General features: G+C 51.5%; 2 protein-coding genes and 1 long non-coding RNA gene across 10 annotated transcripts in view; 2 read left to right on the plus strand and 1 right to left on the minus strand.

Moving 5' to 3' along the window:
• Nucleotides 1–5,076, minus strand: part of MPI (mannose phosphate isomerase) — a 14,378-nt gene extending 9,302 nt beyond the window's left edge. For 2 of the 7 annotated variants that reach the window (XM_033440089.2, XM_033440088.2), the window contains exon 1: nucleotides 18–148. Coding sequence is in view for 1 of the 7 variants with exons in the window: in XM_004276316.3 (XP_004276364.1) it covers nucleotides 94–109 (16 nt within the window). In the remaining 6 variants the exon portion in view is untranslated. Of the gene's footprint in view, nucleotides 1–17; nucleotides 225–5,060 lie in introns of those variants that run through there. The other 5 variants (XM_049706815.1, XM_004276316.3, XM_033440091.2 and 2 more) reach the window with 5 other exon arrangements.
• Nucleotides 4,858–26,671, plus strand: SCAMP2 (secretory carrier membrane protein 2). Of its 2 annotated transcripts, XM_033440085.2 has the most exons (10): nucleotides 4,858–5,042; nucleotides 16,460–16,528; nucleotides 16,961–17,059; nucleotides 17,627–17,755; nucleotides 19,022–19,139; nucleotides 19,670–19,798; nucleotides 20,490–20,649; nucleotides 21,770–21,871; nucleotides 24,758–24,875; nucleotides 25,132–26,671. In XM_033440085.2, the coding sequence occupies exons 1-10, from the start codon at nucleotides 4,986–4,988 to the stop codon at nucleotides 25,264–25,266; spliced, it is 1,116 nt and encodes a 371-aa protein (XP_033295976.1). In that variant the 5' UTR covers nucleotides 4,858–4,985; the 3' UTR covers nucleotides 25,267–26,671. The 2 variants fall into 2 exon arrangements, with proteins under 2 accessions (XP_033295976.1, XP_004276363.1); XM_004276315.3 differs by lacking the exon at nucleotides 17,627–17,755 and having other exon boundaries at nucleotides 4,861–5,042.
• On the plus strand, nucleotides 5,049–7,721 carry LOC125963667 (uncharacterized). The gene is made up of 2 exons (XR_007475949.1): nucleotides 5,049–5,549; nucleotides 6,586–7,721. It is a non-coding gene; the product is annotated as an uncharacterized LOC125963667 (long non-coding RNA).
• Nucleotides 26,672–26,765: the final 94 nt, after the last annotated feature.

A 26,765-nucleotide genomic window follows, 5' to 3' on the forward strand; every position in this document is an offset into this window, starting at 1 on the left:
CCGCGGGTGGGTTCTACCTGGTATATCAAGTCGGGAAGGGTCCGAGGACGCGACCCACCCCCACGCTCGCTGGCACCCCAGCCAACAGCCCACCTCTCTGAGCGGCCATCTTCGCGGCACCAGCCCTGGCTTCTAGCACGTATACTTTTCCCGGCAGCACCCTCGGCCCCTCTGCCCCCAGACCTTCATGGGAAATGTAGTTTCTCGAGAGCCTTTTCGGAGACCCGTGCGCCCGTTGTGGCCACTCCCTGCACTCTGAATCCCTCTCCCACCCTCCAGCTCTCAAGAACGAATACCCTCCAGTCCAGAGGCTTCCAGCCCGCAATCTTAGGTCTCAGTATTCATTTATTCATTCATTCACCAGGCACACATTTATTGAGAACCTGGTAAATGCCACGGACTGTTCTGAGGGCTGGAGATATATCCGAGAAGGAGATGACGATTACCTTGCCTTTGTAGAGCTTACATTCTTGTGAAGGAAAAACAAAGGCCCTAAGGTGGGAACGTGGAAATGTGCCTGTCATTTTACGGAGTAAATAGCAAAGAGGCCAGAGTGGCTGGAGCAGAGTGAGCAGGAAGGGTGGAAGTGAGGTGGTTAGAGAGGAAAGGCAATGGGCAGAACTTCGTAGGCTATTGTCACGACTTCAGGTTTTCATTAGCCGGTTTGAGCAAAGAATTGTTATGATCTAATCAGGAACTCACTAATGCTTGATGATGATGGCAAATGTCACATGCAAGGCCCTTAATCTGAGTTTCAGTTTCTTTCTCTGTAAAATGGGGATAATAATGCTGGACTGACAGGCTTGTTGGAGGGTGAGATGGGATGATGTGGGACTCCGGAAGGCAGTCAGTGCTTGGTGCTCCTCTGATTCTTCCTGTCCTAAGTACTGCAGGACTCAGAACCCTAGCTTCTCCTCCAAGCTGAGCTGTTCACAAGTCACACAGAAGTCAAGGGAAGTCACCAGGAGTCCTGCATTGTGAAGGCTGGGCTTGGCCTTGGCTGTGGAGTAATCTTGCTATATTCTGGACAGAAAGGCTCTGACATACGGATCTCCTCAGTCAACAGCCCAGGAAGAGGGCAGCCAGCTGGAGGGGCCCAGGAGCATAACAGCCAAAGCTCCAGGGAACCTGGAGTAAGGGCCTGTAATCCTGACTCTGCCTCCTCTTTCCTCCCACACTGATTCCCATGGCCTCTACCACACATGTCCAGGGGAAAGAGGGGTACTGTTTTCTCTGCAATGTTCTGCCCAGCTATGGACATCGACCTCCCTAACGGTCCCCTGGCTCAGATAAATCAGCCTGCATTTCAAAGGAAGCTTCACCATACACTAAGGAATAAGAAAATGAACCATACAAACAGCACATCTCACATACCTCCTAACTTTGAATACCTCTCCTTCCTCTCATCCCCACTCCTCCAGCAATATGAACCTTCTGGGAGAAGAATGAGGGATCAGTCTAGGCATAGGGAGTTCTTAGAGCACCTCCCACTATCACCATCACTGAAGTCAAGTTAGAGTCCCTTCCTCACAGTACCTCTGCACAGGGAAGGAAGAACTTAGATTGTTGGGACAGAGCCCCTACCCCTTACCACCCTCCCTACACACAGAAAAATATATCTAGAAGGGAAACTAGGGTGTTTGGAGAACCTAGAACTTTTCACCCTTAACTCTTGCTTGTCTACCTCTAATAGAATTGATCACACTTTGTTATCTAGCGATGATCTACTTTCCTCTCTCTCCTTCTAGACCATACGTCTAATTCAGCTTCTCATTTCTGCCAGTGCCCAGCTGATGCTCAAGCAATAATAGCAGCTAACATTTATTTGTTATGTACTAACGATTATGCTAGCCCTTTTCAAGAATTCTCAGGACAACCCTATGAGATAGGTACTGTCATTAGCCCCATTTTCAAGATGAGAAAAATGGGTCTTGGAGAGTTAACAGGTCCAAGAGCATAGAGTTCCAATCTGGTATACCTCCTCCCTTGTTGAACAAGTTAATGACTGAATAAATGTATGATGTCTCTCTCAGAGGGAAGTAGACAGATCCCAGGGGTCTTCAGAGATAGATGGGTGGACTAGCTTCATGTTGGTGATATCAAATTCCATTCTTTCTTCAACAGTCCAGCAATGTACGAGGCTGGGCAGACAAGGAGGAGGCAGGACAGCCTCATGTTGTGTGGACTGCTCTCCTCTCAGGCTGCAGACAGCAAAGATCTCTGTGTGTTGCCTGTGATACTGTGATAGAATAACTGGCTCCCGGCGAGAGTTCCTAAAACCTTTATAATTTCCTAAGCAGTAAGAGTACTAGGGGCATCTTTTGTTCTAATACTTGGTCTTTGACCCTGGTTCCTGACACGGAGCTCCTAAATCCCTTGGAATTTCCTGGGTGATCAGAGCATCTTTTATCCTAATGAGACAACTGTTGGTGGCCTCCTGGATAGCATCAGGATGGGGGCTGGTCACTAGAAAGACTAAGCCACAATTAGAAGCTTGGAACTTTCAGCCACACCTCCCATCTTACAGAGAAGGGAGAGATCGAATTAACAGTTGATCACGCCTACATGATGATGCCTCCATAAAAATACCTGAGGGCTTCCCTGGTGGCGCAGTGGTTGAGAGTCCGCCTGCCGATGCAGGGGATATGGGTTCGTGCCCCCGTCTGGGAAGATTCCACATGCCGCGGAGCGGCTAAGCCCGTAAGCCATGGCCGCTGAGCCTGCGCGTCCGGAGCCTGTGCTCCACAACGAGAGAGGCCACAACAGTGAGAGGCCCGCGTACCGCAAAAAAAAGCCAAAAAAACAAAAAAACCTGAACTACTGGTTTAGAGAGCTTCCCCGTTGAACACATCTCCTTACCAGAAGGGTGGCAAACCCCAGCTCTACAAGGACAGAAGCTCCTGCGCTCAGAGCCCAGACCTCACCCTATGTATCTCTTCAACTGGCCATTCATCTGAATTCTTTATCATCTCCTTTATTATATAATAAGCCAGTAAATGTGTTTCTCTGAGTTCTGGAAGCCATTCTAGCAAATTATTGAACCTAAGGAGGGGGTAGTGGGAACCCAGGTTTATAGAGGTACAGGTGATGACATGACACCCGGACTTGTAATTGGCCTCTGAAGTGGAGGCAATCTTGTGAGACTGAGTGCTTACTTAACTTGTGGGATCTGACCTTAACTCCAGGTAGATAGTGTCAGACTAAATTGAATGACACCCAGCTGGTATCAGAAAATTGATTAGTGTGGGGAAAAAGACTCCACATGTCTGGTCACAGAAATGTCCTGTGTGACCAGTAAAGGAGAAACATGAGAGGTTTTCCTTATACTGCCCTAAAAGGGGTAGCCATGGCGGGGGGCGGGGGGGGGTTATGGGTAAGTAGTTTCTAAGGGGACACAAACATAGATCCCTACCATTCCCCCACTTCAGGACATTTCCTGAAAAAATCTTGAGCTGGACCCTAAGAAAAGTGGATGAGGGAAATAGTAAAATATTTACTAAATGCTTATCATCTGCTTGGTACTATGTTAGTGCCAGAAATACAACAGTGAGCAAAACAGATGCTGCTTCTGCGCTTGTGGAGATTACAATCTGGTGGGAGGGACAGACATAAATAACCACCTTTACAAGCATGTAATTACAACCTGCAATAGGTATTAATGAGGGAAAAGCACGGGGTAATAGAAGAGCTTACGTTGTGGGGGAAGAGTGCTCTAATCTATGGTGGAGAGAGACCACTCCTGAGCAAGGGGCCTGTATGCCTAGATTTGAAAGATAAGCAGGTGTTAACTAGGGGTTGAGGAGGGCATGGGCTAGGAGCATACCAGGAAGAGGGAAAGGCCAGTACAAAGGCCCTGAGGCAGGGAGGAACAAGGGAAGTTTGAGGAACTGAAAAGCCACTAGCAGAGCTAGAATGCACAGCAGTGTGGGATGTGGTGGTGGGGTAGGCACAAGAAGGAATAGGAAGGATTGATAGGTGGGGCACAGATCTTGCAAGTCCTAGAGGCCAAACGAGGAATTTGGGCCTTCATGGAAAATAACTGAAGGATTTTAAACAGAAAGTTCCGTAGTAATTTTGCCCCCTTTGAATGGATCTCTAGTTACAACATGAACAACAATAGACCAATTAGCAGCCCTGTACTTGTCCAGGGTAAGGGATGACAGTGGCTGGATTCAGAGGCCGCAGAAATATACAAAGATATGAATAAATAACATGGGTTTGCAGAGAGTGAATCAGCCCCCATGCTTGATGGTTCTACTGCTGAACTCCCTCATTCACTTAATAAATGCTTGATGCCCAGGTTAATCCCAGCTCAGGCCCTAAACCTGTCTGGGCTCAGGGATCCTCATCCCTAAAACGATAAAACTTGACATCCGGGGGCAAGGCCTAAGAGAGGCAGGGCTCAGCTAGTGTGGGGGACAGCTGCACGGTCGGTTCTTCCGAAAAGAACCTCTCTGCTCGGCCCCTACCACCAGAACCGTTTCCTAGCTTGGCGAAGTCCTCTCGAGTCAGGAACTCCATTCCCCGCTCCCGCCGTTGGCTCGAACTTCTGTCCCCTGCCTGAACCAGTGCGTGCTTCCCAAACTTGCCCTCCAAGAAAGCAAAGGGGTTAAGTTTCCAACTCCACTTAGGGAGTTCCCAATACCATGTTGGAACCTATCTGACCGAGAGGCAGTTGGGAACGGCTCCAGCCCCTCCTCAGTCTCCCAAATCCCTCGGGGGCTCCCCAACCCCTGAAGCACAGGCACAGCGAAAAAGCGGATGGAAGCGGAACGCCCTCCCGCAGCTCCACAGTGGGCTGAGCAGGAGGGCGGAGCGGACTTCTGTGATGTCACATGACCACGCCCCTCTGAGAGGACGCTGCGCCTGCGCTAGAACGGCTGCCTCGCTCCCGGAAGTGGAGGGTCTACACGCAGAGCGCCGCTGGGTCTGGGTGCCCGGAGGCAGAAGTGCTCTCGGAGCTTCTCCGTCGGTCCCCGACCGCCATGTCGTCTTTCGACACCAACCCCTTCGCGGACCCAGTGGACGTAAACCCCTTCCAGGTAGAGCCCTCATCTTACAGCGCTGTCTAGTGCCGAAGGCCGCCGCCCGGGCCTCTTCGCCACAGCCGGGAGACGTGGCGTAGGAGGGACGGGCCATCTGCCCAATGGGAGAGCGGGCTTTGAGGGATGGCCTATCGTAGCGTCTGGGGGGCGGGACTAGCAGCAGGTGGACTAGCGGAGGGGGCGGGGTGCTGTACTCGGGGAAGAGGTGGGACTGTCTAGCTCTCGGGACGTAGCCCCTCTAACTGGACACTGCTGGGGAAGGGGACTGGCGCAGACACGATCAGGGAGACCCCCAGCTTCAGGGAGAGAAGCGACTTCACCTGAGGGGGATGTGTGGCTACCATGTCCCGCAGTCTTGGAGAGACACCAGCCTTGAGTCACTTTAGGAGAGGGGGTGACAGCAACATAATGAGGAGGTGGAACCCTCTAGTGGGATGGAGAAATGTGAGAAAATCCCAAGAACATCACCCCCCGCAACATACACACAGCCAACTAGTCTATAAGGTATAGGAGAGCCCCTGAGATTTGTCAGGAAAGGAAGGCTGGTAACCCAAGCTGAAATACGGCCTTGATAACAATTTTACACCTTGGCCATGGATCTAGTTTGGACTGGGTTTTGGCTAGATGTGAGAGCCCAGGTTAGGGAGGGAGGAGAGGGTCTTGAAGTGCAATGAATGTTGGTCTGATGCAATGAATGTTGGTCTGATGTATGGTGGCAGGGTAGTTGAGATGCACTGACCTATGAGCTGGCCTCACCTTTTGAACAATAGACCGAGGAAGAAAGAGACTTCCTATTTAAAGCCAAAACTCTTCCGCCTATGAGCTAAGAGCACAAGGCTATTCTTCTCCATGATGAAGGATTGGGACTCCTGTTAGCTCCACAGTTCCTATGCCTCTTGTTTCATGTCTGCTCAAAACCAGTTCTAGGGAAGCTTGCTTGTGCTGACTGGTGATTTATGAGCCCTGAGCTTTCTGCTTTGTCAGGATGTCACCAGGCACATGAACTCATCCTGCTTGTACTTTATTTTGGTCACTGGCAACTGTAAGTTTCCTGCAGGTGTAGGGGAAGTTCTTGGAGGGGTCCTTCCTGCAACTCACAGCATGAGCTTTCCCACCTTGAATCCCTTCAGGAGTTAGAACAAACAAAGGAGACTAGAATGAATGTCTGAGAGTAAAAACTTTATGTCTCTTTCTTGGTCTCAAGGTGACTTAGACACTGGGAGCCCTCAAGGCAAATTTTGATAGCTTTGTAACCTCAGGGAATTCCTAACATTCCTCATGTAGCTTAATGCTTCTTTACAGAACTATTTGGAGGACTTTATCTCTTATGTAATGCAGTCATCTCTATTTCAGTAAAGAAAGAACATTTGCATTTTTTTTCTTCTGTCAGTGTCTTCAGGTAACTGTTTTGCTTTAGTTATAAAACTGCTGTATGTTACTGGAGTTTGAGTTTTAGTGAGGATCTAGTAGCCTTTTGGTATGTGTGCTGTGTAATGATGTGCCTTTTTCTTTCTTCCTTTTTTTTTTTTTGTCCTCTCAGAATCAGAAATAAAATGTCTGCTGCCATCTGACAGAGGCAGTCAGCTGTCCAAAGATGCAGAGAGCTTGTCTTCAGTGCTAGTAGTGGGACAAATAGTTGGCCTAAATTCTGCCCTGTATAAATAGCAGCTTGAAAGTCTTAAACCGTATCTCCAACCCCAGAAATGATTGTGCAAACTGTGGTAGAAGTAACTTCTGCATTCAAGCAAGACAGTCTGTCCATCAGGCAGCCCCAGGATATGGCAGGACAGGAAGCAGCTGTGGTCCTGTAAAGAGCAACATCTGGAGGGGAAGCCTGTGTGGGAAGAAGAGAGCTGGCTGGCTGCGATTCTGCTCCTCCTGCCCTGGGTTGGGTTTTCCCTCTTGGCGCACAGCTGTGTGGGGAGAAGGAGATTAGGGTGTGAGGCCCCAGATCTCCTTCTCCTGGAAAGCTGCCCTCCCTCTCCTTGTGATGGTAGTGTCTGCTTCCCTGACAGCCAGAGCTGGGACATTGGGAGGGTGTAGCCCTTGGGTGACTGGGTGTGAACCCAGCTTCATTTACCTAGGGTGTTGGCACAGAGCTCAGGAGAGAGCAGGTGGAGAGGAGATAGGCTCAGAAACTGTCACACCTAGCCGGCCCTCAGAGCAGAGCCTTTTTGTTTTTCTCCATGGTGGTTTACAAAAATGTACTTAGTGTTTGGAGTCCATGGTTGACTTTTAGAGCTGGGACATCCTCAGAAATCTCTTCTAACCCTTTAGTTTAGAGATGAGGAAACCAAGAACCCAGGGAGGATGGGACATACCAGAGTCACCAGCTAATTTGAAGCAGGAAGGGACTCAGATCCAGGTCTCATTCTCAGGACAGTGCTGTTTTAAAAGTTTTAAACTGCCTTGGTGTTACTTAGTCCAACAAATTAATATTAGGTAAGCTTTTTTGTTGTTGTTCAGTGGGTGGGGCTGGAATAATATGGATTGTATTGTGCTTTTTTAAGATGGTACTTTAATGCAGCATGTGTTCTGAGTAGACCAGTCCTGAAAGGTGCTCAGGGTTCTGTGGTCCAGTACGTTTAGGAATCATTTTTCTTGAAACTTGACCAGGCTTTTTAGTTTGTTAAAGGCTCCAAGAAATCCTACAATAAAGATATTTGCTCAACTTTGTTTGACCCAGCCTTTCTCAGAGTTATTCAGCCATGGAATCCTTTTTCTGCTAACTCTTGTAATATCCCCTGAAGCTCCTGGTGCGCCTTTAAGCTGACTTCCTTATAAATGTTCTTTAGGTATACCCTACTTTCATCCCCACCCCAAACTGTGGGCATGGGTTTTTATGATCCCCTCCTTGTGTATAGTTACAGTGGGATTATTAGAAAACTTCCTGCACAGTAACACTGTGAGTGGAAAATTGTCACAAGAGTGCAGAAGAGGTTTTACCAAACTCCTAGGAGGAAGCAGGAAACTGCAAGCCAAGTGTGGCTGATTTCCCAACCTCCACTGGCACTGCCTAATCCCTCTGTGAATTATGGCACATCTGCTTTGTACCATCTGGGTATGCAGGTCCTTCTTTCCAGCATGTCTGTTGCCAAAATTTTCTCAGAAAGTCTTGGGTGATGAAGAGGTTGAGGGCTACAGGTAGGCATTGTACTCCCCGTTTTCTTTTTCAGCAGTCCACTAACAAGCAGCTCACCCAGGCAAATGCCTGGGCTGCTTTCCTACTTGGCGTATCTGCCAGGTTACCCCAGGCAGTCGGCATTGATCTCAAGGAGGGGGAGTGGACTAGCTGGTGGTGCTGAACAGGGAAAGCCTTTCAGCGTTCATGAGTTGCCAAATCACACCATATCACTTTCACACGTTGCCTCCTTGCAGTTAAAAGATAATCTCAGTGGTGTGGCTGCTTCCAAGGATTTAAAACGTTTCTCTCCTGTGGGAGGAGAAAGTGGTGGCAGAAACGTGATTTGGGTGTGAACAGAGTTACATGAAGTTCCCTGCACAGACACTGAGGGCTTTGTCACTTCCCAGAGAGGGTGGGCTCCAGCTTGACTGTACCTTTGGGAATTCTCAAAACCACCAGTTGGACCTGGTAGAACTTTCCTGTGGAACAGGAGCATTGTCTCGAGAAATTTGAAAATGGCAAGGTTCATATAGTTTAACTGTCCCCAGACAGCTGCCCAGATGGGGGTGGGGGGGTGAGGGCGGTGTCCCTGACTTTATGGTTGGCGCCTGGAGCCAGGCTGGGTGTTCGAAAGCACTTGGCCAGAGACACAGCTGAACTTTGACCCTACACTATTAAGTTTTCTTTGGAGCCACTTGGTGTAGGATGATCCTGGGTTCAGAGAAATGGTAATATTTAACCAGGACAAACAAGGGGTACCTGCTGCGTCTTCAAGAAAAGAGTGCCATGCACATTAATTAGCAAGGTGTGACCCGTCCAGCAGTGCTCCTTTGAGATGCTGACATGTTTTTGCACATCACTGAGCCACTGCTGCTCCAAGATCCTGTGCAGGTGACCAAGATAAATGGGCACATGGTCTGTCAGAGCTTGTAATCTGGCAGGAGAGCTAAGAAATGCTCGCTGTTCATGACAGCATGCCGTGGTGCGTAAAGGGCAGTCAAAACTTGCCAAAAGGATCTGTGAGGGATCTGAGGAGGAACGAGGCAGAGTCCCGTGGTAGGAAGGGCTTGAGCTGAGAGCAGAAAGCCTGGCATATGGCAAGAGAGGGTATCTCAGGTGAAGGAGCGCCAAGAACTTAAAGTCGCTTCCACGCACTGTCACCCCCGCAGTCCCAGGCGCCTCCTCACTCTTGGATCCTGTGGTCTCTCTGGGAGCCATGGGCCCACGATATGCCTGCTGCTTGTGATGCGCAAGCTCATTTGGCCAGTCTCTCTTGAAATTCTCTCTGTCCTTGGCCTCTTTACGCTGGTAACTCTCACCTCCTTCCGCCTGTTTTCTCTTCCTATCTTATACCTTTAAGGGTGTCCTGGAGTTCTGTCCTTGACTTTGTTCTCGCTGTATACCTTTCCAAGTAAGTCTTTCCACTTTTATGGCTTCAGAATAGCATCTGCATACCAGCGGTCCCAGATCTAGAACTCTAGCCCTCACCATTCTCCTGAGCTTCAAACCAGTACTTCCAACTCTCACCTGGACATTTTTACCCATTCCACCCAGATGCATTTTTAAAAATTAATTTATTAATTTATTTATTTTATTTATTTTTTGTCTGTGTTGGGTCTTTGTTTTTGCGTGTTGGCTTTCTCTAGTTGCGGTGAGCAGGGACTACTCTTCATTGCAGTGCGTGGGCTTCTCGTTGCGGTGGCTTCTAGGTGCGCGGGCTTCAGTATTTGTGGCACGTGGGCTCAGTAGTTGTGGCGCATGGGCTTAGTTGCTCCGCAGCATGTGGGATCTTCCTGGACCAGGGCTCAAACCCGTGTCCCCTGCATTGGCAGGTGGATTCTTAACCACTGCGCCACCAGGGAAGTCCCGAGATACATTTTATACGTCTCTCCAGTGTGACACAGTACCTTCTCAGATCCTCTCCCCACTCCCACACACCTGCTCCTGAAAATCCTGTTCCTCTTCTCCCATGACCGCCTTGTTCAGTGGCCCCCTCCCCCTCCCCTCCCCTCCCCTCCCCTCCCCTCCCCTCCCCTCCCCTCCCCTCCCCTCCCCTCCCCTCCCCTCCCCTCCCCCTCCCCTCCCCTCCCCCTCCCCTCCCCTCCCCTCCCCTCCCCTCCCCTCCCCTCCCCTCCCCTCCCCTCCCCTCCCCTCCCCTCCCCTCCCCTCCCCCTCCCCTCCCCTCCCCTCCCCTCCCCTCCCCTCCCCTCCCCTCCCCTCCCCCCTCCCCTCCCCCTCCCCTCCCCTCCCCCCTCCCCTCCCCTCCCCCCTCCCCTCCCCCCTCCCCTCCCCTCCCCCTCCCCTCCCCCCTCCCCCTCCCCTCCCCCTCCCCCTCCCCTCCCCCCTCCCCTCCCCTCCCCCCTCCCCCTCCCCTCCCCTCCCCTCCCCTCCCCCTCCCCTCCCCTCCCCCTCCCCCCCTCCCCTCCCCCTCCCCTCCCCCTCCCCTCCCCTCCCCTCCCCATCTTGTCTTGTCCTGCAGTAACTCCATACCTCGACCATCCCAGGGAGTGGCCAAGCCTGTGCCACCTACCTGAGAAGGGTCTCTGGAGCCCGTACCCTCTTCTCCATCTCCAGAGTCATCCCTTAGTTCAGGCCTTATTATCACCCACGTGGATTCTTGTGTCCCAGCCAGTCTTCCCACCATCCTCCTTCCCTACACATCACACTCTCCTCACTGCTGGCAGAGGTGATCACTGCTCACAATCTCTAGTTGTCCACGTTGCCCACAGGGTGAAGTCTGAACTCCTGCAGTATGGCCTGACCTCTTCTGCAGGCTGGGTCCCTGGTGCTCCTTTCTGTATATACGCACTTCGCCCCACTGCCTCCAGAACCTTCTCCCTGAACACACGCAAGCTCTTTTTAAAGATGCTGTGTCTTTGCAAATGCTGTTCTTCTCTTCCTCTTTAGTGCTTGCTAAATTTCTTTCCTCTTTCAAGATCCAGTTCAGATGCCACCTCAGTGAAGCCTTCCCTGAGTCTCCAGACAGCTTCCTCACTCCCTCCTCTGCGAGCCTATTGCACTTGCCTGCACCTTGTTCAGCACTGATAACGTGCTGTCACTTCTTGCCCTGGCTTCTGTTGTGTTCTCTGTGCTATTTGCTTCTTGGGGGCAGGAACCAAGGCTTTTTCTTTGTGCCCTTGCCCTGTGCTGGTGTGGAATGGTTTGTGTAGGGAGTAAACAGACCGAGGTGGAAGGAGATGGCGGGGGCTCCGTTTGATTGAGGACAGGCTGTGCCGAGAGGAGAGCTGGTGCCAGGTCAGGGAGGGCCTCAACGCCAGGCCGGGGACTTAGACTCACTTTTTTGGGTGCTTCTGTACATCACTGCTGTGGCAGGGAGGGAGGCCCCAAGGTGCATGTTGCTTATTTGGTGGGTTCTCAGGCTCTCTTTTTAAAAATAAGTGTGTACGTGGTGTACGTGTGTGTTTAACATAAACATAACATAATCACATTATAGAAAATTGGTAAAACAAAGTAAATCATCCATATTTCTACCAGTCTTTTACAACCGTTGTTATTTTGATGTATTTTCTATATGAGTACTTCTGACAGAATTGTCATTTGATATTCATATAACCAGGCCTTTTCTCTATTGCTGCCCTGTGTTCATAGCTGTGATTTTTAGTGTCTGTTTAGGCCATTGAGGGGATGTGCACCAAAATGTACTTGTGCTCGCTGTCACTGGATATTTAAGTCGTTCCCTGCTTTTTTTCCCCTGTTGTAAATACTGGTGCAATGAATACATTTGCAGATACAGATTTTTACATATTTTCCTCATGTTTCCTTTGGATGGCTTCTCAGGCTCTGGCTCAGAGAGTACCAAGGTTAACTGTGGCTCTTTGTACACCTGGGACCCAGCCAGCCGATCTGGCGATGACTGCCCCTTCTTGTTCTATGACACACAGCCTTGGCGCTAACGCAAATAGGACTTCACAGAGGTTCCAAAGTATTGGTGACTCTCTGCCTCCCAGAGAAAGTGGCCGAGTTTCTTTTAGTCCATGAGGTATTTATTTAATGTATTTATTTGGAGCCTGAAATAAATCTCACATTGGGAGCCTGGGTGGAGTGTAGGGTGGGAAAGCAAGGAAGAGTCACAGTAAACTCGAGCACAGCCAGGACCTAGGAGATGCATGGAAAGGGGTTGCCAAACTAGTGAAAGCAAGTGCGTTCTTCAAGGCCCTTCCCCGGCAGAGTTGCAGCCTAGCTGTGCTGCGTCTTTTTCTCAGTCCCTCACACCCCAGCTCCACGGAGTGTTCCTTTGCCCCGCAGCTGTGGTGGCCTGAGCTTTCTGACTGGGCCTTTGCTCCCCTTCCTCCCCTCCTCTTGGAACTGTGCCTTTCTCCAAGCCCGCCTGGGCCTCCTCTCCCCTCCCCTCCCCTCCTGTTTTTACTCCCGTGCTGTGTGCACGTGTCTCAGCTACCAGATTTTGGTCTCCAGAAGGGCAATAGCCGCGTCCTTTTCCTCTTGGTGTGTCCCTCACACTGTTTGTGACTGCTTGCTGAGTGAAAAGAACTGAGATCAGGAGCATTCTGTTTGTTATAAATTCAGTAAAGGGCATTAACCAGTTTGAGTCCTTTGGGCACTGAGGGAGTGTCAGGTTACTTCTTTGTAGTTGAAACTTAGCTCTCACCATGCTTTTAAATAACTACTTGACCCACTTGTGAGCCAGCTGATGCTGGGTGAGGGGGAAGTAAGGTTGCTGCTGTTGACTTCTTACTTGTGACTTGGAGTAAAATCTGAGGGTCCTCATTCAGGCCAGTCAGTGTGGTCCTTACTTGCAAGATTCTCTGCCTGTGTCCCACCAGGGGTGTTCGCCAGGAAAGACTGCTCTGAAGTCTGGGAATAAAGAGCCGAGCAGAAGCAGTCGTCCCAGTCACTCACGGTGCCCTTGTCAGCATCCCTCGACCCCTCAACCCCACGTTGACTGAACACCTTCCGTTGGTCAGCCCCCAAGCCAGGCTTTGGGGACGCACTGCCCACTCAGGTTTACCACTCGTGTCTTTGGAGACAGACAGACTTGGATTCAAAATTGGGCTCAGAGACTTCCCTGGTGGCGCAGTAGTTAAGAATCCGCCTGCCAGTGCAGGGGACACGGGTTCGAGCCCTGGTCTGGGAAGATCCCGCATGCCGCGGAGCAACTAAGCCTGTGTGCCACAACTACTGAGCCTGCGCTCTAGAGCCCTTGAGTCACAACTACTGAATCGCGCACCCTAGAGCCCGTGCTCCACAACAAGGGAAGCCACTGCAATGAGAAGCCTGTGCACCACAACAAAGACTAGCCCCCGCTTGCCACAACTAGAGAAAGCCCCAACGCGACCATAACTAACTAACTAACTAACAAAAACAAAATCTGGCTCAGCCACTACAGTCCCTGAGGTCTTGGATGAGCTACTTCCCCTCTCTGAGCTGGGAACTTCCCCTCACAACAGGATGGTTGTGAGGTTGAATGAGGAGGTACGTTGTAGCTTTTCTCAGCCAGTGCTGCTCAGCTGGGCTGTGGAACACAGAAGCTGAGTGGAGCTAGTGTTTTCTCCATTCTCCCAAGGATGGAACATAACCAGGACTGTTCTAGATGTGCAGGAGAGAAGTCAAGTCACTGCAGACAGTGGATGCCTTGGGGCAGTGGGGCTTAATTCTGTCGAGGAACCAGGTTGAAAAAGAACCTGGTAGAACCTTCTTTTCTGGTGGCTTGACACAGTGGCCAGTTCTGGGATGACTAGAATTCCACAGTAGCATCGCTGTGCGATGAGCCTGGCACATGGTAGACACTCAGTAAATGTCTGCTCCCTTGTCTGTCCCTCTTCTTCCCTCCCTCTCTCACCAGGCCTCAGCCTCTCTTGAAGCCATATACATCTTTCAGAAAGAGCCTAGGTCTCCTCAGGTGGAAAGTACCCATGTCTCCCAGAGTGTTCCAGGCTCCTTTTCCCAGGCAAGGTGCCTCTGGGCCCCAGGGCTGCTGCTGTGATGCAAGTGGCCCTCCCCTTCTGTGTGCCCTAGCATTTGGGCAGTAGCTCCTGGAGAAAGCAGAGGAGGGCCTGCAGCATCTAGCACTTATTCTCAGACATTACCTGAGCTTCTGCTTGCATCAGGCTCTCTTCACCAAGCACTGGGGAGCCAGAAATATGAACTAGATCCAGAAACACCTGGTTACAGAGTTTATAGCCTGCTAGAGGAGACAGGATTTGTTTGTGGTGAGCCTGGTGAGGGTCCAGGGCCGATTTTTTTAAGATTTTAGAGAAAGGAGGAGGGGTCACTATGGATAGGGTAGTCAGTCCCCCTGCCTCCCAGAATCCTCTTCTGGCTGACCTTGGTAAAGGAAATGACATCTCTTCATGGCACTGGAGGCTGCCTATTAAACATGCGTACCACAGCCAGGCGTGTACACTGGCTCCTGAAACTGCTGCCAGAGCTGCCCTGCTGTCCTTGTCCTGTAGTGACAGACTCAAGTTCCTTGGACAGTGGATCTGATTTCAGTGACTTCAGCTCACTTTCTCTGCTGTGGCTTGATGTCTGTAGAGTCTGAAAGGGGAACAGATACTGAGCCCCAGATCTTTCATGCAGGAAGGCAGCTCAGTAATTCTGGGATAAATCTGCTAGATGTTCAGCCAACAACCTCAAGGCCAGTTCGCCAACTTCAGGTGGCCTCTCAGGCCTCACCTTGTCACTTTGTCCAAGTTGCAGGAGCCACCAGGCAGGGATGGTGTCCAGCAGAAAGGACACAGCCACACTGCCTCTTTGCAGAGGAGACTGGGTGAGGTGCAGAGGACAAGGACCATCCAGAGACGGGAAGTGAGTTAGGGCTGGGCTAGGCCCTGGGGCCCTGCAGACATAGGCTCACCTTCTAGGAGCTGATGGCCTTGGTAGGAAGTTAGTGTGTGTGAAAAAGGTATGTTCGGTGCTGACCCGTGGCTCTATAAATGTTCAGAATAGCGAGCCAGCTCCCATTTTGAGACCTAGGACAAGTACTGCACTGTGGCGAGTATCCGTTTCCACATCTAAAAATTGAGGGGTGGTTCTCTGAGGGTCTGTCCGTTGTTAACGTTGTGTTTAAGAATCCAATCTATGGAGGCTTCCTGCTGGAGGGGAAGCTGGGCATGAAGGACAGGAGCATCTGGACCAGTAGTGAGGGACTAGGGGTGAGGTGTACAGACAGGGGAGCCTAGGTGAGGCCTTATAACGGGGACCTTGGCAGAGTCTGGTGGCAGCTGTTTCCCTCAGAGGCATCTCTGTCCAGCTGGACCTGAGCCCCATGCTATTTTGTATGGGGAAGGGGAGGGAGTGTACAGGAGCTTTGTTGGGTGAGGGGCAGGATGAAGACAGCCCAGCCTCAGGCCAGCACGGAAGCTGCTCTGGTGGAGAGGGTGGCGGAGATCCCTGCGTGAGGCCCTCAGCATGAAGGGTTGGCCTCGGCAGAGATCAGATGGGAAAGAGAAGATTGAAAACTCGGGAAAAGGCTGTGTTCTGAGGACATTTTTGCATTTTCTGAAAAGAATCTGGAAAAAAAAAAACCCAAAACAATTTCTTGGCTTTTCGTCTGCGTCCTTCATATCTGTATTCCTAGCAAGTGTGCATGATTTAATAAAATTAGCACTGGCAGCCAGCAGCATGTTTTTGTTCCAGAATCTTAAACTGTCCTTTAAAAAATAAGAGGAATAAATGTTTTCTGTAAAATAATAAATAAAACAGTACAGAGAGGTTAGAAAGTGAAAAGTACATATCCATCCACACCACCTCATTTACCCGCCTCCCCCACCTGCTTCCCCTCCAAAAAAAAAAACAAACCCTCCCTGGAGGTAAATACTGTAAACCATTTTAAATTTCTTTGTTTTCTTTTTTTTTTTTGGCTGTGCTGTGTGGCTTGTGGGATCTTAGTTCCCCGATCTTAGTTCACTGGCTTGAACCCGGGCCCCGGCAGTGAAAGCGCCAAGTCCCAACCACTGGAGTGCCAGGGAATTCCCTAACCGTTTTGAATTTCTAAAGGGCACTAATAGGAACTTGTGTGGTGTCTATTCCCATGCCTCAGAGTGTAGACCTTGCTCTGGGTCTCTTCCGGGAAGTCATCTGGGCTGAACTGCTCCTTTTCCAGAAAGGGAAAAGCGATTGCAGCTGTGGTGTGGCAGAGGCTGGGCACAGGAGCCTTCGGGAGAGGCTTTCCAGGGCACTAGGAAGGGCCATCAGCAGCCTTACTTCAGCCAGGTGTCCCTGGGAGGGGCCAAGAGATGGTGATCTCCCTCTGCCTCACCAAGGTTCTCCCTTTTCCCTAGCGTCTAATGGCTCTTTTTCACCTTCTCAGGATCCCTCTGTGACCCAGCTGACCAGTGCGCCACAGGGAGGCCTGGCTGAATTCAACCCCTTCTCCGAGGTTGGTGAGCATGCCCTCTTTCTGAGTCCCTGGGTCCTCTGGGTGGTGCTGGCGTCTCTGGGGTAAGGATACTTGGCAGAGACAGAATAGCTGCAATCCTCAAAGGGACAGTCCTAATGTGAACTCAGGGGGGTGGGGTAAGGATGAGGAACTCATCCATTCACCCCCTGGGGTCCGTGATCTGGGCCCCTCCCAGAACAGGGCCAGGCCATGCTGGGGAGCTCTGGATCCAGCAAGGGTCTGGGTTAGGCATCCCATCGTCCAGAGCCTGAGGCTTGTTGGCCAAGAAGCTGCAGAAGGAGGCCCAGGGAAGGCCCAGAGGGAGTGCCCCTCACAGGCAGGGGCATATCACTCACCCTGCTGTGGGTTTGTCCCCACATGGCCAACTAGTGGAGGCCCACTCACCTCCGTCCTCTGATCTGCCCCATGCAGACAAATGCGGCGACAACGGTTCCTGTCACACAGCACCCTGGGCCCTCGCAGCCGGCAGTTCTCCAGCCCTCAGTGGAGCCAACACAGCCAACCCCCCAGGTACTGTTGACAGGATCCCTGTGACCGCTCCTTTCCAGAAAGGGACACACCCAGACCAGTAGCTGAGCCCTGAGATTGAGGGGTGGGCAGAGGGCTTTCATCCCTGGCTTCCCTTTCAGGGCCCTTTGGATCATCTCTTGGAAGTTGGTCACTTGCAGATGGAGAGTCTGCTCTGCCAACCTATATCCTCTCCCAATATCCTCTCCCCCACCCTACTTCCACCACCCAAAATAAGCTCTACTCACCAGGCCAGGGTCCTTGGTGTCAGAGAGAGCATTTGATCCTGTTGTGCCATTCCACATCCTCCTTGGGCCTTTGGTTTGTTCTCTCTTACACAGGGCCCAGAATCTCTCTTCTCTCCCTCCCTTCCTCTCTCTCTCTCCTCCTTCTTTTTATTTTTTAACCTCATTTATTCCCGCCCACCTTCCTGTTTTCCTTTGTCCCTTCACCAAATACTGTGAATCTTTCTGCTTTGTGCCCGACACTCCCCTCCATGCCTCACTGCCCTACCCCACGCTCCTCACTGCCCCCGGTGAGTATGGCCCACAGTGGAGTTGTATGTTGCAGCTCCTGCTTAGACAGGCCAGCAAGTTCCTGCCTACCAGATTCCTGGCAGTGAGCGAGCTCTCAGAGAGGCAGATGCTACTAGGAGGAGATAGTATTCTCAGAGACGGCTACATGCGAAACCTTCCGAAGGTAGGCAAAGTATAGATGAGCAAGAGTGAGGGCAAGGCCCCTGGAGCCTGCCCAAGCTGGGCTGTGGGCTCTAGCGGGCCCCAGGCTGCCCCTACCGTCTGACTGGACTTGCTCTGAACGTTCTGCCCTGCCTGGGCCCTTGAGCCCCACCCATGGCCCTAGAACCCTGTGGAGGTGAGGCAAGGCTTAGGGGCAGGGGTGACTTTGCTGTTCGGCTGGGTGGTGGGCCGTAGGGACCTGGTCCTACTCAGCTGAAGTTGCAGACTTGGGAGAGGAGGCTAAGCCCCTCCACGTGGTCTCGGGTGGTCAATTCTTCCGCCCCCACTGCTTGAAGTTTACCTCTTGAAGGTAGCCTTAGCTCTTTGGAGAACGCCTTTTGGAGAGAGAGCGCACGCGTGTCGCTACGTATGTACAGGTATGCCTGCCTTGTCATCCTGTGAGATGACCTGTTTGATACCTGCTCCCTAAAGAGGACTGTAGACTTCAGGAGGAACCAGGTCCCAACAGGGGGAGCAGGGCCCTGGGCTGGAACACCAGACCCAAGCCCAGCCGTATTCAGCCTCACGTGTAGTATCCTAGCTGCCTCACTCAGAGGCCCAGCTCTGCCTGGGGAGGGAGAAAGCTTGGACTCTTCATGCCATGAAAGCCAGGCGAGGCAGGGCCACACCTAAAGGGCTGTCCTGGGTTATACTGGGTAACAGTTCAGGTGGACCTCTGGGCAGCTCCTGGGGGTGGGGCAGGGGGTGGTGCTTAAACATAGATCCCCGAGGCTCTGGGTACCCAAGGCTGCGCTCGAGTATCTCCCTTCCCCTCGCACTGCTGGCAGGATTGCACTGTTTCCCCTTCACACACACACACACACACAAACACACACACACACTTCAAGTGAGGTTGGGTCTCTGGGTTTCTGGCTGTAGTTTAGTTTCTTGTGAGGTCTTTTTCCCTTTGCCGTTACTCCAGAAATCACTTTAACTGAACTTTGCCTGGACTCCAATATGGGAAATAACCCTAACCCTAACTCAGGCTCAGGGATGAAGGGGAGAGAAGAGCCTTGGTAATGGCTAAGGGGCCAGAGGTGGTATAGAGGTGGTAGGGGGCAGGTCACCTTGGCCTCTCTACGGTGGTCTCAGGTACCCAAGACACCCTGGGGCTAGGACTCTGGGCTCTCCCTGCATGGGGGCAAGGCCCCTCTGACTTCTGCTCATGCTGACACTGTCTCACTGTCTCTTGTGTCTGGCCACCCGCCACCTCCTCTGTTCCCTCCAGGCTGTGGCCTCTGCAGCCCAGGCAAGCCTGCTCCGGCAGCAGGAAGAACTGGACAGGAAAGCAGCTGAGCTGGAACGCAAGGAGCGGGAGCTGCAGAGCACTGTAACCAACTTACACAGTAAGGGAGGCCACCGTGCTTGGCTTAGGGAGTTCCCCAAGCCCTCTTGTTCTGGGGCAGCCTCGGAGCTTTGCTGAACTCCTGTTCATCTTAGAATGGCATTGGCCTTGGGGAATACCAAGTAAGGTGGAGGTTAGGAGACTTGCCATGTACTCCTAATGGATATAGATTATTTCTACACTCCTTCCCAGCTCTAGAATTCTTAGATAGAGTGGGGGCACTGGTCCCAGGATTCCTTACTCATGACGAGGACCCTTTGCGCTTATGGTCTGGTTGTTAATGAAAATAATCACTTAGGCTGTTGAGCTCTGTGTTTCCCAGTACATTTGGGGTCCATTATCTTGGAGTGAGCTCCTGGGTATTTGTGTCCCATCACTCTTTTCCCATCCCACTCCGTATCCATAGACCCCGAGCCCCGCCTGCTGGTGCCGCTCTGGGAGCCCTGGTTTGACCCATGAATGAGGCCAGTGTGTGCATTCCGCCAAGCTGCTGCTGAGGCTGGGCTCACGTCCTCACCTCTTTCCACACAGTGAGAGAGAACAACTGGCCGCCCCTGCCCGTGTGGTGCCCTGTCAAGCCCTGCTTCTATCAGGATTTCTCCACAGAGATCCCTGCCGACTACCAGCGGATATGCAAGATGCTCTACTATCTCTGGATGTGTGAGTCCCGCTCCTGCCCCTTTGAGCTCCAGGGTGAAATGAGCTGTGACTCAAGAGCCCTATCTCTGCTCTGGCGGCTCCTCCCTGGCGGGCTCCAGCCTTTCTCAGTGCTGGGCTGGGGGGTGCCTTCTGCCCACATAATTGGCCTTCTACAGTCTGCTGCCTGTCCTAGGAACCTCCCCTCAAGGGCCAGTCCAGACCATGGATCGGGTAGAGTGGGACTAGCTGGAGGCTTCTGAGTTCCTGCAGAGCTCACTACACTAAAGGACCCTCCTTAGGTGAAGGCCTCCCCTCCCCACAGTCCCCTCAGCTCCTAGGAGTGAGGATAAAAGACTTCCTGTAGCTCCATTGTGGGCTGTGCAGGACCAGGGGAAAGAGTTGCTGAGAGAAAGACTTCATTCCCCAAGGGTCAGCCCTTGGGTCTGCATCTGCCCCTCCACTGCCATTCCTCATATACCTATGCTGTCCCATCGTCTCTTAGGAACTTGGTTTGGTCCCTGGTTTTAAGGTCGCAGAAAACCAGGATTTGGGAACTAACCCCGCCGGTGTACAGACTGAGGTCCTCTAGTATTTCTGCAGCTGCCCTCATAGCCTGGACTTCTTTTCCTCTGCAGGGGGTGGTTTGCCTTGTTGGGGAAGCCTTCAGTCACCTTGGTACAAGCCTCTCTATCTCTCCCCTCTCCTTTCCCAGTGCATTCAGTGACCCTGTTTTTGAACCTGCTTGCCTGCCTGGCCTGGTTCTTAGTCGACACCTCCAAGGGAGTAGACTTTGGCCTCTCGATCTTGTGGTTTGTGATCTTCACCCCCTGTGCCTTCCTTTGTTGGTACCGACCCGTCTACAAGGCTTTTAGGTGAGTGGGGCTGGGGCAAGGGGTGAAGCTGGCATCCCCGGTCGCAGGCCAAGGGCCATAAGCCCTGGGGCCCCATCCCAGTCTTAGAGCAGAATGGATTGGTGGGGAAATTCACTTTCCCATTTCCACCCATAGTGAGAGCAGACAGGAAAGCTGTTTTCCTCAGTTGTACCTGAGGTCTGCTCTGGGCCCTGTCCTTGGACTAGACACAGGAGACCTAGAGAGGAAATCAGGAGCCTTACTTGCCTTCCCCCTGCTCCCAGTTTGTCTGGTTCGGTGGGATTTTAGTCACTGGGAAGAGGGTGTGCTTCTCTGATAGAAGTGGGACTTCTCTGATAGTCAGAGTCTGACAGATTCGGATAAGCTCTCAATGGCTTACCCCTCCATGCTCATTTCTGCTCCTCCCCCACCTCCCCAATAACTCATGAGCATCGCTGAGTGCCAGTATTTGAGCGGTTGACCTAGAGTCGATTCTGTGGACATGAATGAATCCACCTCACAACCCCCTAGGGCTTTAGAATTGTGCCTCAGAGTTGATGCTTTCAGGACAGAGAGCCCAGCAGGCCCCTGGAAGAGGGGGCGGGGCAAGTGGCTGAACCCTCCCATGCACTCAGCAGGGTTGCACTCACTGAATATGCACTCACTGTATTCTTGCCCCCCAGGACACCGAGATGGAAGTACTCAAAACACCAGTTTTGTCTGATATTCCCTACTCCCCAAATACCTTTTCTTCTGCCCAGGACTACAGTTCTATTATAAAAGATTTATCATCTTTATAACAGGCTTAGATTTTCTTCCCTGTTACAATGCAAATAAGTACTCCAGGAAATGGACTGTTAGGCTGTTTACATTGTCCTTGGGGTGAGCAACTTTATTAGTTCTTTGAGGAAGCAGTCAAGCACTGACCCCTTAAATTGGAAGGCAGTGGAAGGCAAGCCCTTTTTGATTATGGTGGTGAGTGCCTGTGTCCTTATGGACAGTGTGGCTGGCCCGCTGGAGCTCTTTCTACTAGCATCCTACCTCCTGGCTCCTAGCGAGGAAGGTGTCATAGCAAGTGAGGAAGGCTGAGGAATGAGCCCCAAACCCTCTTGTGACTTCTCGTTTCCCCCTCTCTCCACAGGTCTGACAACTCTTTCAGCTTCTTCGTGTTCTTCTTTGTATTCTTTTGTCAAATAGGGATCTACATCATCCAGTTGATCGGCATCCCTAGCTTGGGGGACAGGTGAGAGCTGGGGTAGCACAGAGGGAGTTGTGCCCTGTTTCTCTGCTCCTAGAAAGCCCCCACAGATGACCCATCTTCCACCGTGGCAGGGAGAGGGGACGGTGGGTCAGCTGGGGTCTGCCTTTGTGCCCCCGTCCACTTCTTCACTGGTAACCTACACTCACTGTCTTGCCTTGCTCACCACTTTCTGGGGCATTGTGAGTGGACTTGGCCTGAATCCTTAGGCTACCAGGGCTGTGTCCTGCCCGGGATGGCCTCCTCCTCCTTTTCTCCTGCCATGCCCTCCTAGAGGCTGGTGCTACTCTCATAGGCCCCAGACAAGCCCTGAGGTTTGGGCAGCTGCTGATGGGTGTCCTGGCCTTTGCAAACTGTGAGCTGTGACTTTTTGCAGAGGCCCTGTCATCTCAGGAGATGGAGCCCTTGCCCCTTGTGAATCGGCTCCTTCTGGCTGCTCTCCTTGAGCACAGCTGGCTTGAGTGTCCTGGCTACTGCAGTCTTCAGCTCAGAATTAGTCTCAAAAAGAAAAGCCAATGGCTGATGTTTTCCTTTCTGCTCCAGTGCACAGGGAACATTACAGAAAGGTCAGGCTGGCACTTGGCTGAAAGCCTGAGCCTGGAAGGGCTGTACTATTTTGGTCCCCTCCCTCCAGTGGAGCTGGCAAGTCCAGAGTGGTGGGGAGGGGTGACTCAGCTCGCACTCGGAGCGAATGCACGCTGCCCTCCCCCCACCCCTCTTCCTTCTCACCTTGCTGTTTCTAATCTGGCCCCTTTTCTCTTTGACTGGTGACCCAGTTTCATTACTCATTACCCTAAGTGAGGTCCTGGTAAAAGGCTGTGATTAATAACTGCTGTTTATACCCCGGACTGGGAGCCAGAAGGCTTGAGTTCTGGTCCTGGCTCAGCCACTCACTGCCCTGCCTGGATGAGCTCTGCAGCCTCCAGCCTCCCAGTGCCTTTCTCATCTCACCTCAGAACCGCCCCCCCCATTGGGTGGATATAATCCCCCCTCCCTTTTTTGTTATTGATTGTAAAATACACATGACATAAAATTTATCATTTTATTTACCACTTAAACCATTTTAAAATGTACAATTCAGTGGCATTTAGTACATTCACAGTGTTGTGCAAACATCACCACTGTCTAGTTCCAAAACATTTGCTTCACCCCATAAGGAAACTCCATGCCCATTAAGCAATCACTCCTCATTCCCTCGTTCCCTTGTTCCCTGAGCCCCTGGCAACCACTGAGCTGCTTTCTGTCTCTCTGGATTTGCCTGTTCTGAACATCTCACATAAATGGAAGCATACAACATGTGGCTTTTTGTGCCTGGCTTCTTTCACTTAGCATAATGTTTTCAAGGTTCATGTTATTACTTCATTCCATTTTATGGCTAAATAATATTACATTGTTTTTGGAGATACTGCATTTTGTTTATCCACTCATCGCTTGATAAACATTTGGGTTTCCACCTTTTTGCTGTTGTGAATAGTGCTGCTGTGAACATTTGTGTACAGGTTTTTGAGTACCTGTTTTCAGTTCTTTTGGGTATGTATCCTGGGGTGAAATTGCTGGGTCATATGGTAATTCTGTGTGTAATTTATTGAGGAACTGCCAAACTGCTTCCCACAGAGGCTGAACCATTTCACGTTCCCAATAGCAATGTATGAGAGTTCCGGTCCCTCCATATCCTCACCAGCATTTGTTATTTTCCTCTTTTATTTCCTTTTTTCTATTATAGCCAGTCGAGAAGTGTGGTAATTCATTGTGGTTTTGATTGCTGTTTCCTGAATGATTGTGATGTTGGCCATCTTTTATATGCTTGTTTGGCCATTTGTATATTTTCTTTGGAGAAATGTCTATTCATATCGTTTGCTAATTTAGTAATTGGGTTGTCTATTGTTGAGTTCTTTATATATTCAGCATTGTAGCTGCTTATCAGATATAAATTTTTTTCCTTTCTGTGTGTTGTTTTTCACTCTTGATAGTATCCTTTGATGTACAAAGGTTTTAAATTTTGATGAAATCCAATAGTTTTAGTTATTATTAGGTTTGAGTTAATTTTTGTATGTGGTCAAAGTAGGGTCCCCCGTCATTGTTTTGCATGTGGATATCCAGTTGTCCCTGCACCATTTGTTGAAGAGGCCATTCTTTCCCCATTCAGTGGTCTTGGCATACTTGTCAAAAATCAGTTGACGATTGGGATTTCCCTGGCGGTCCAGTGGTTGGGACTCCACACTTCCGGGGAACTAAGATCCCACATGCCACGTGGCCAAAAAAAAAAAAAAAAAAAATCAGTTGACGATAATATATAGGTTTGTTTCTGGGCTCTCAATTCTATTCCGTTGATCTATACATCTGTCCTGATGCCAGTACCGTACTGTTTTGATAGCTATAGCTTTGTAGTAAGTTTTAAAATCAGAAAATGTGAGGACATCCCCTTTATAGATGAGGACACTGGGGCTCAGGAAGGAGACATGACTGGCTGGAGGCAGAGGGGCTGTCCCTGGGCCGCAGTGGCAGGAGCTGAGGTGAGAGGATGAATGTAGTGGGTTGGCCAGTGGTCCTCCTTCTCAGAGAGGGGCCCTCAGGAGTGAGTAGCCAGGCTTTCCATGTCCCCCCTAACCCCCAGAGCAGCAGGAAAAGGCTCTACCCAGGGCTATTCCTGACTGTGAAGACAGCAGCCACATCCTCCCTTCCAGACCTCACATGGCCCAAAGATTCCCAGTGGGCAGTGTGGGGCCTGATGGCCTTCACAGAGGCATGGCCTCTGCAGGGAGATGCCTGGGCGGTGTTCAGCACACAGTGGCCATTTGGAGAAGAGCCCCTCACGGGGAGCTCTGGGGCCCAATCCCACTACACTCCCTACGGCCTCTTCCTCCCTTGCAGTGGTTGGATCGCAGCCCTGTCTATACTGAAGCAAGACTTGGCTGTGTCGATCATCATGATGGTGGTGGCTGGCTTCTTCACCCTCTGTGCCGTGCTCTCACTCTTCCTCCTAAAGCGGGTGAGTGGTGGGTGCTGGGCCAGCTGCAAGCCCAAGGAAGCAGGCACCTCTCTCCTGCCTTCTCCATGGGGGTGTTCACCACTACAGCAGTTGGGCCTCCTGGGTCCTCAAAGGTCCAGCAGCTTCCTCCAAGGTTCTGGGTGGGAGGTCAGGCAGGCTGGGGTTTGTGGTGGCTCCCTTGGGAATATAACCTGGATGACTTGGTTCCTGGTGGCCCACAGGGCGGGGCTTCTCTCACCACAGCCTCTTTCCGCAGGTGCACTCCCTGTACCGCCGGACGGGGGCCAGCTTCCAGCAGGCCCAAGAGGAGTTTTCCCAGGGCATCTTCAGTAACAGGACCTTCCGCAGCGCCGCCTCATCTGCTGCCCGAGGAGCCTTCCAGGGGAATTAGTCCTCCTGACTCTCTTCCTCTGCCCTGGCCTTTTCTCTCACCTGCCTTCTGAGCTGCACTTTCCGTGGGTGCCTTAAGCAGTGGCTATGCCCAGCACAGACCTGGGGAGGGTCTTGCCCGTGGCTCTTCCTCCTTCCTCAGCAACCAGCTCTCCCTTCCACCCGAGGAAAGTGGCGGGAGGGACAGGGACTGTTTTTTACACAAGAGGAAAAAAAACAGCTGTCTTTCCTTCTCTGGTGGTGGTTTGGTAGGATTTTTTTGTCTCTCTGGAAGCAGCGGGACTGAAGTTCTCTTCTCCCTACACACATACACACACATGTACTCACACACATACAGACACACATGTAAACACTTGGGGTCACTGGCAGCCCTGGGCCCACCCCAGCTGGAGTTTTATTTCTGCTGGAGTCCTGAGATTCCACTCTTTCCCCAACAGGCCTGGCCTGAATCTGGTGTCACAGACCCAGCCTGTGGCTCCCACAGTCCTGCCCTTCTTTCCTGCCCAGGCTGGGGTAGCCTCCTAAGGGCTCCCCTTTAGATGAGTTGCAGTCTGAACTCTGTTCCTCAGATCACTGGAGTGGTCTCCGGGCTTCCAGAGCCTCTAACCTGGTTGCCCCAGCCTCTTTTCCTGCCTCATGTTTCTCACAAACAGTTTCATAGCCCTTTAGGCCCCCTGCACCCTCCCAGTGTGCCCTCTGGGGCCCTTCCCTCTTTAGACTTACTGAACGTGCAATGGGGTTGGTAGGGATTTGCGGATGGAGAGGGATAGAGGACGCCGACCCAAAGTTGTCTTGGCCAGCCTTTGGCTGTCTTCTAGGAAGGTGGGTTTGACTGTTTGCTTGTGGTTTATTTGGTCCTGTCTGTTTTGATTTCTTCTCTTCCAGAGAGATAGCTGCCCTTTCCCTTGGCCTCAGATTCTGCCCCCCCCCACCCCTGCCCCCCACCATCAGCAATATCTAGCTTGTATGACTTAGAGGGAGGGCAGGGGGAATCAGTTCAGAACTGCATCCTACAGGCCACCTTTCTGAGGGTTCCAGACTAATCCTCTAGGGTTCTCCCATACTCCCAAGTAGAGTCTAGGTCACCTTCCACTAGTCCTGGGGATTCCCAAGGAGGTGTGTCACTGTGATGGGTGCTTAGGAGTTCATGGTTAAAACCTGTACCCTGTCCTCCAGAGGCGGTAGGAGTCGGTGGGTGGACTGAGGGGACTTCTCAAAAAGCTGGCCAACCTGCTACCCAGAGACAGCCCTCAAGCTGCCAGCTTACACAGCCCCAGAGCCACTGAATGATAATGGCAGTGACCAAGGTTTTGTAAACTCCTTTCTGGTATTTTTTTCTCCGTGTATAAATGTATATGTTATGTCTCAATTTTGTCCTTAAATAAAAACAAGACATTTTCAGACAATACTGGTCCTCATGTCTGCTGGACTTGGGAGGATGGGAGTGGCCCATAGGGTAGGGGCTGAGGCACGCCAGCCATAGGCGAGAGGAGACAGTGA

The sequence above is a fragment of the Orcinus orca genome, chromosome 2, assembly GCF_937001465.1.
Source record: "Orcinus orca chromosome 2, mOrcOrc1.1, whole genome shotgun sequence".
In the NCBI taxonomy this organism is placed as follows: Eukaryota; Metazoa; Chordata; class Mammalia; order Artiodactyla; family Delphinidae; genus Orcinus; species Orcinus orca.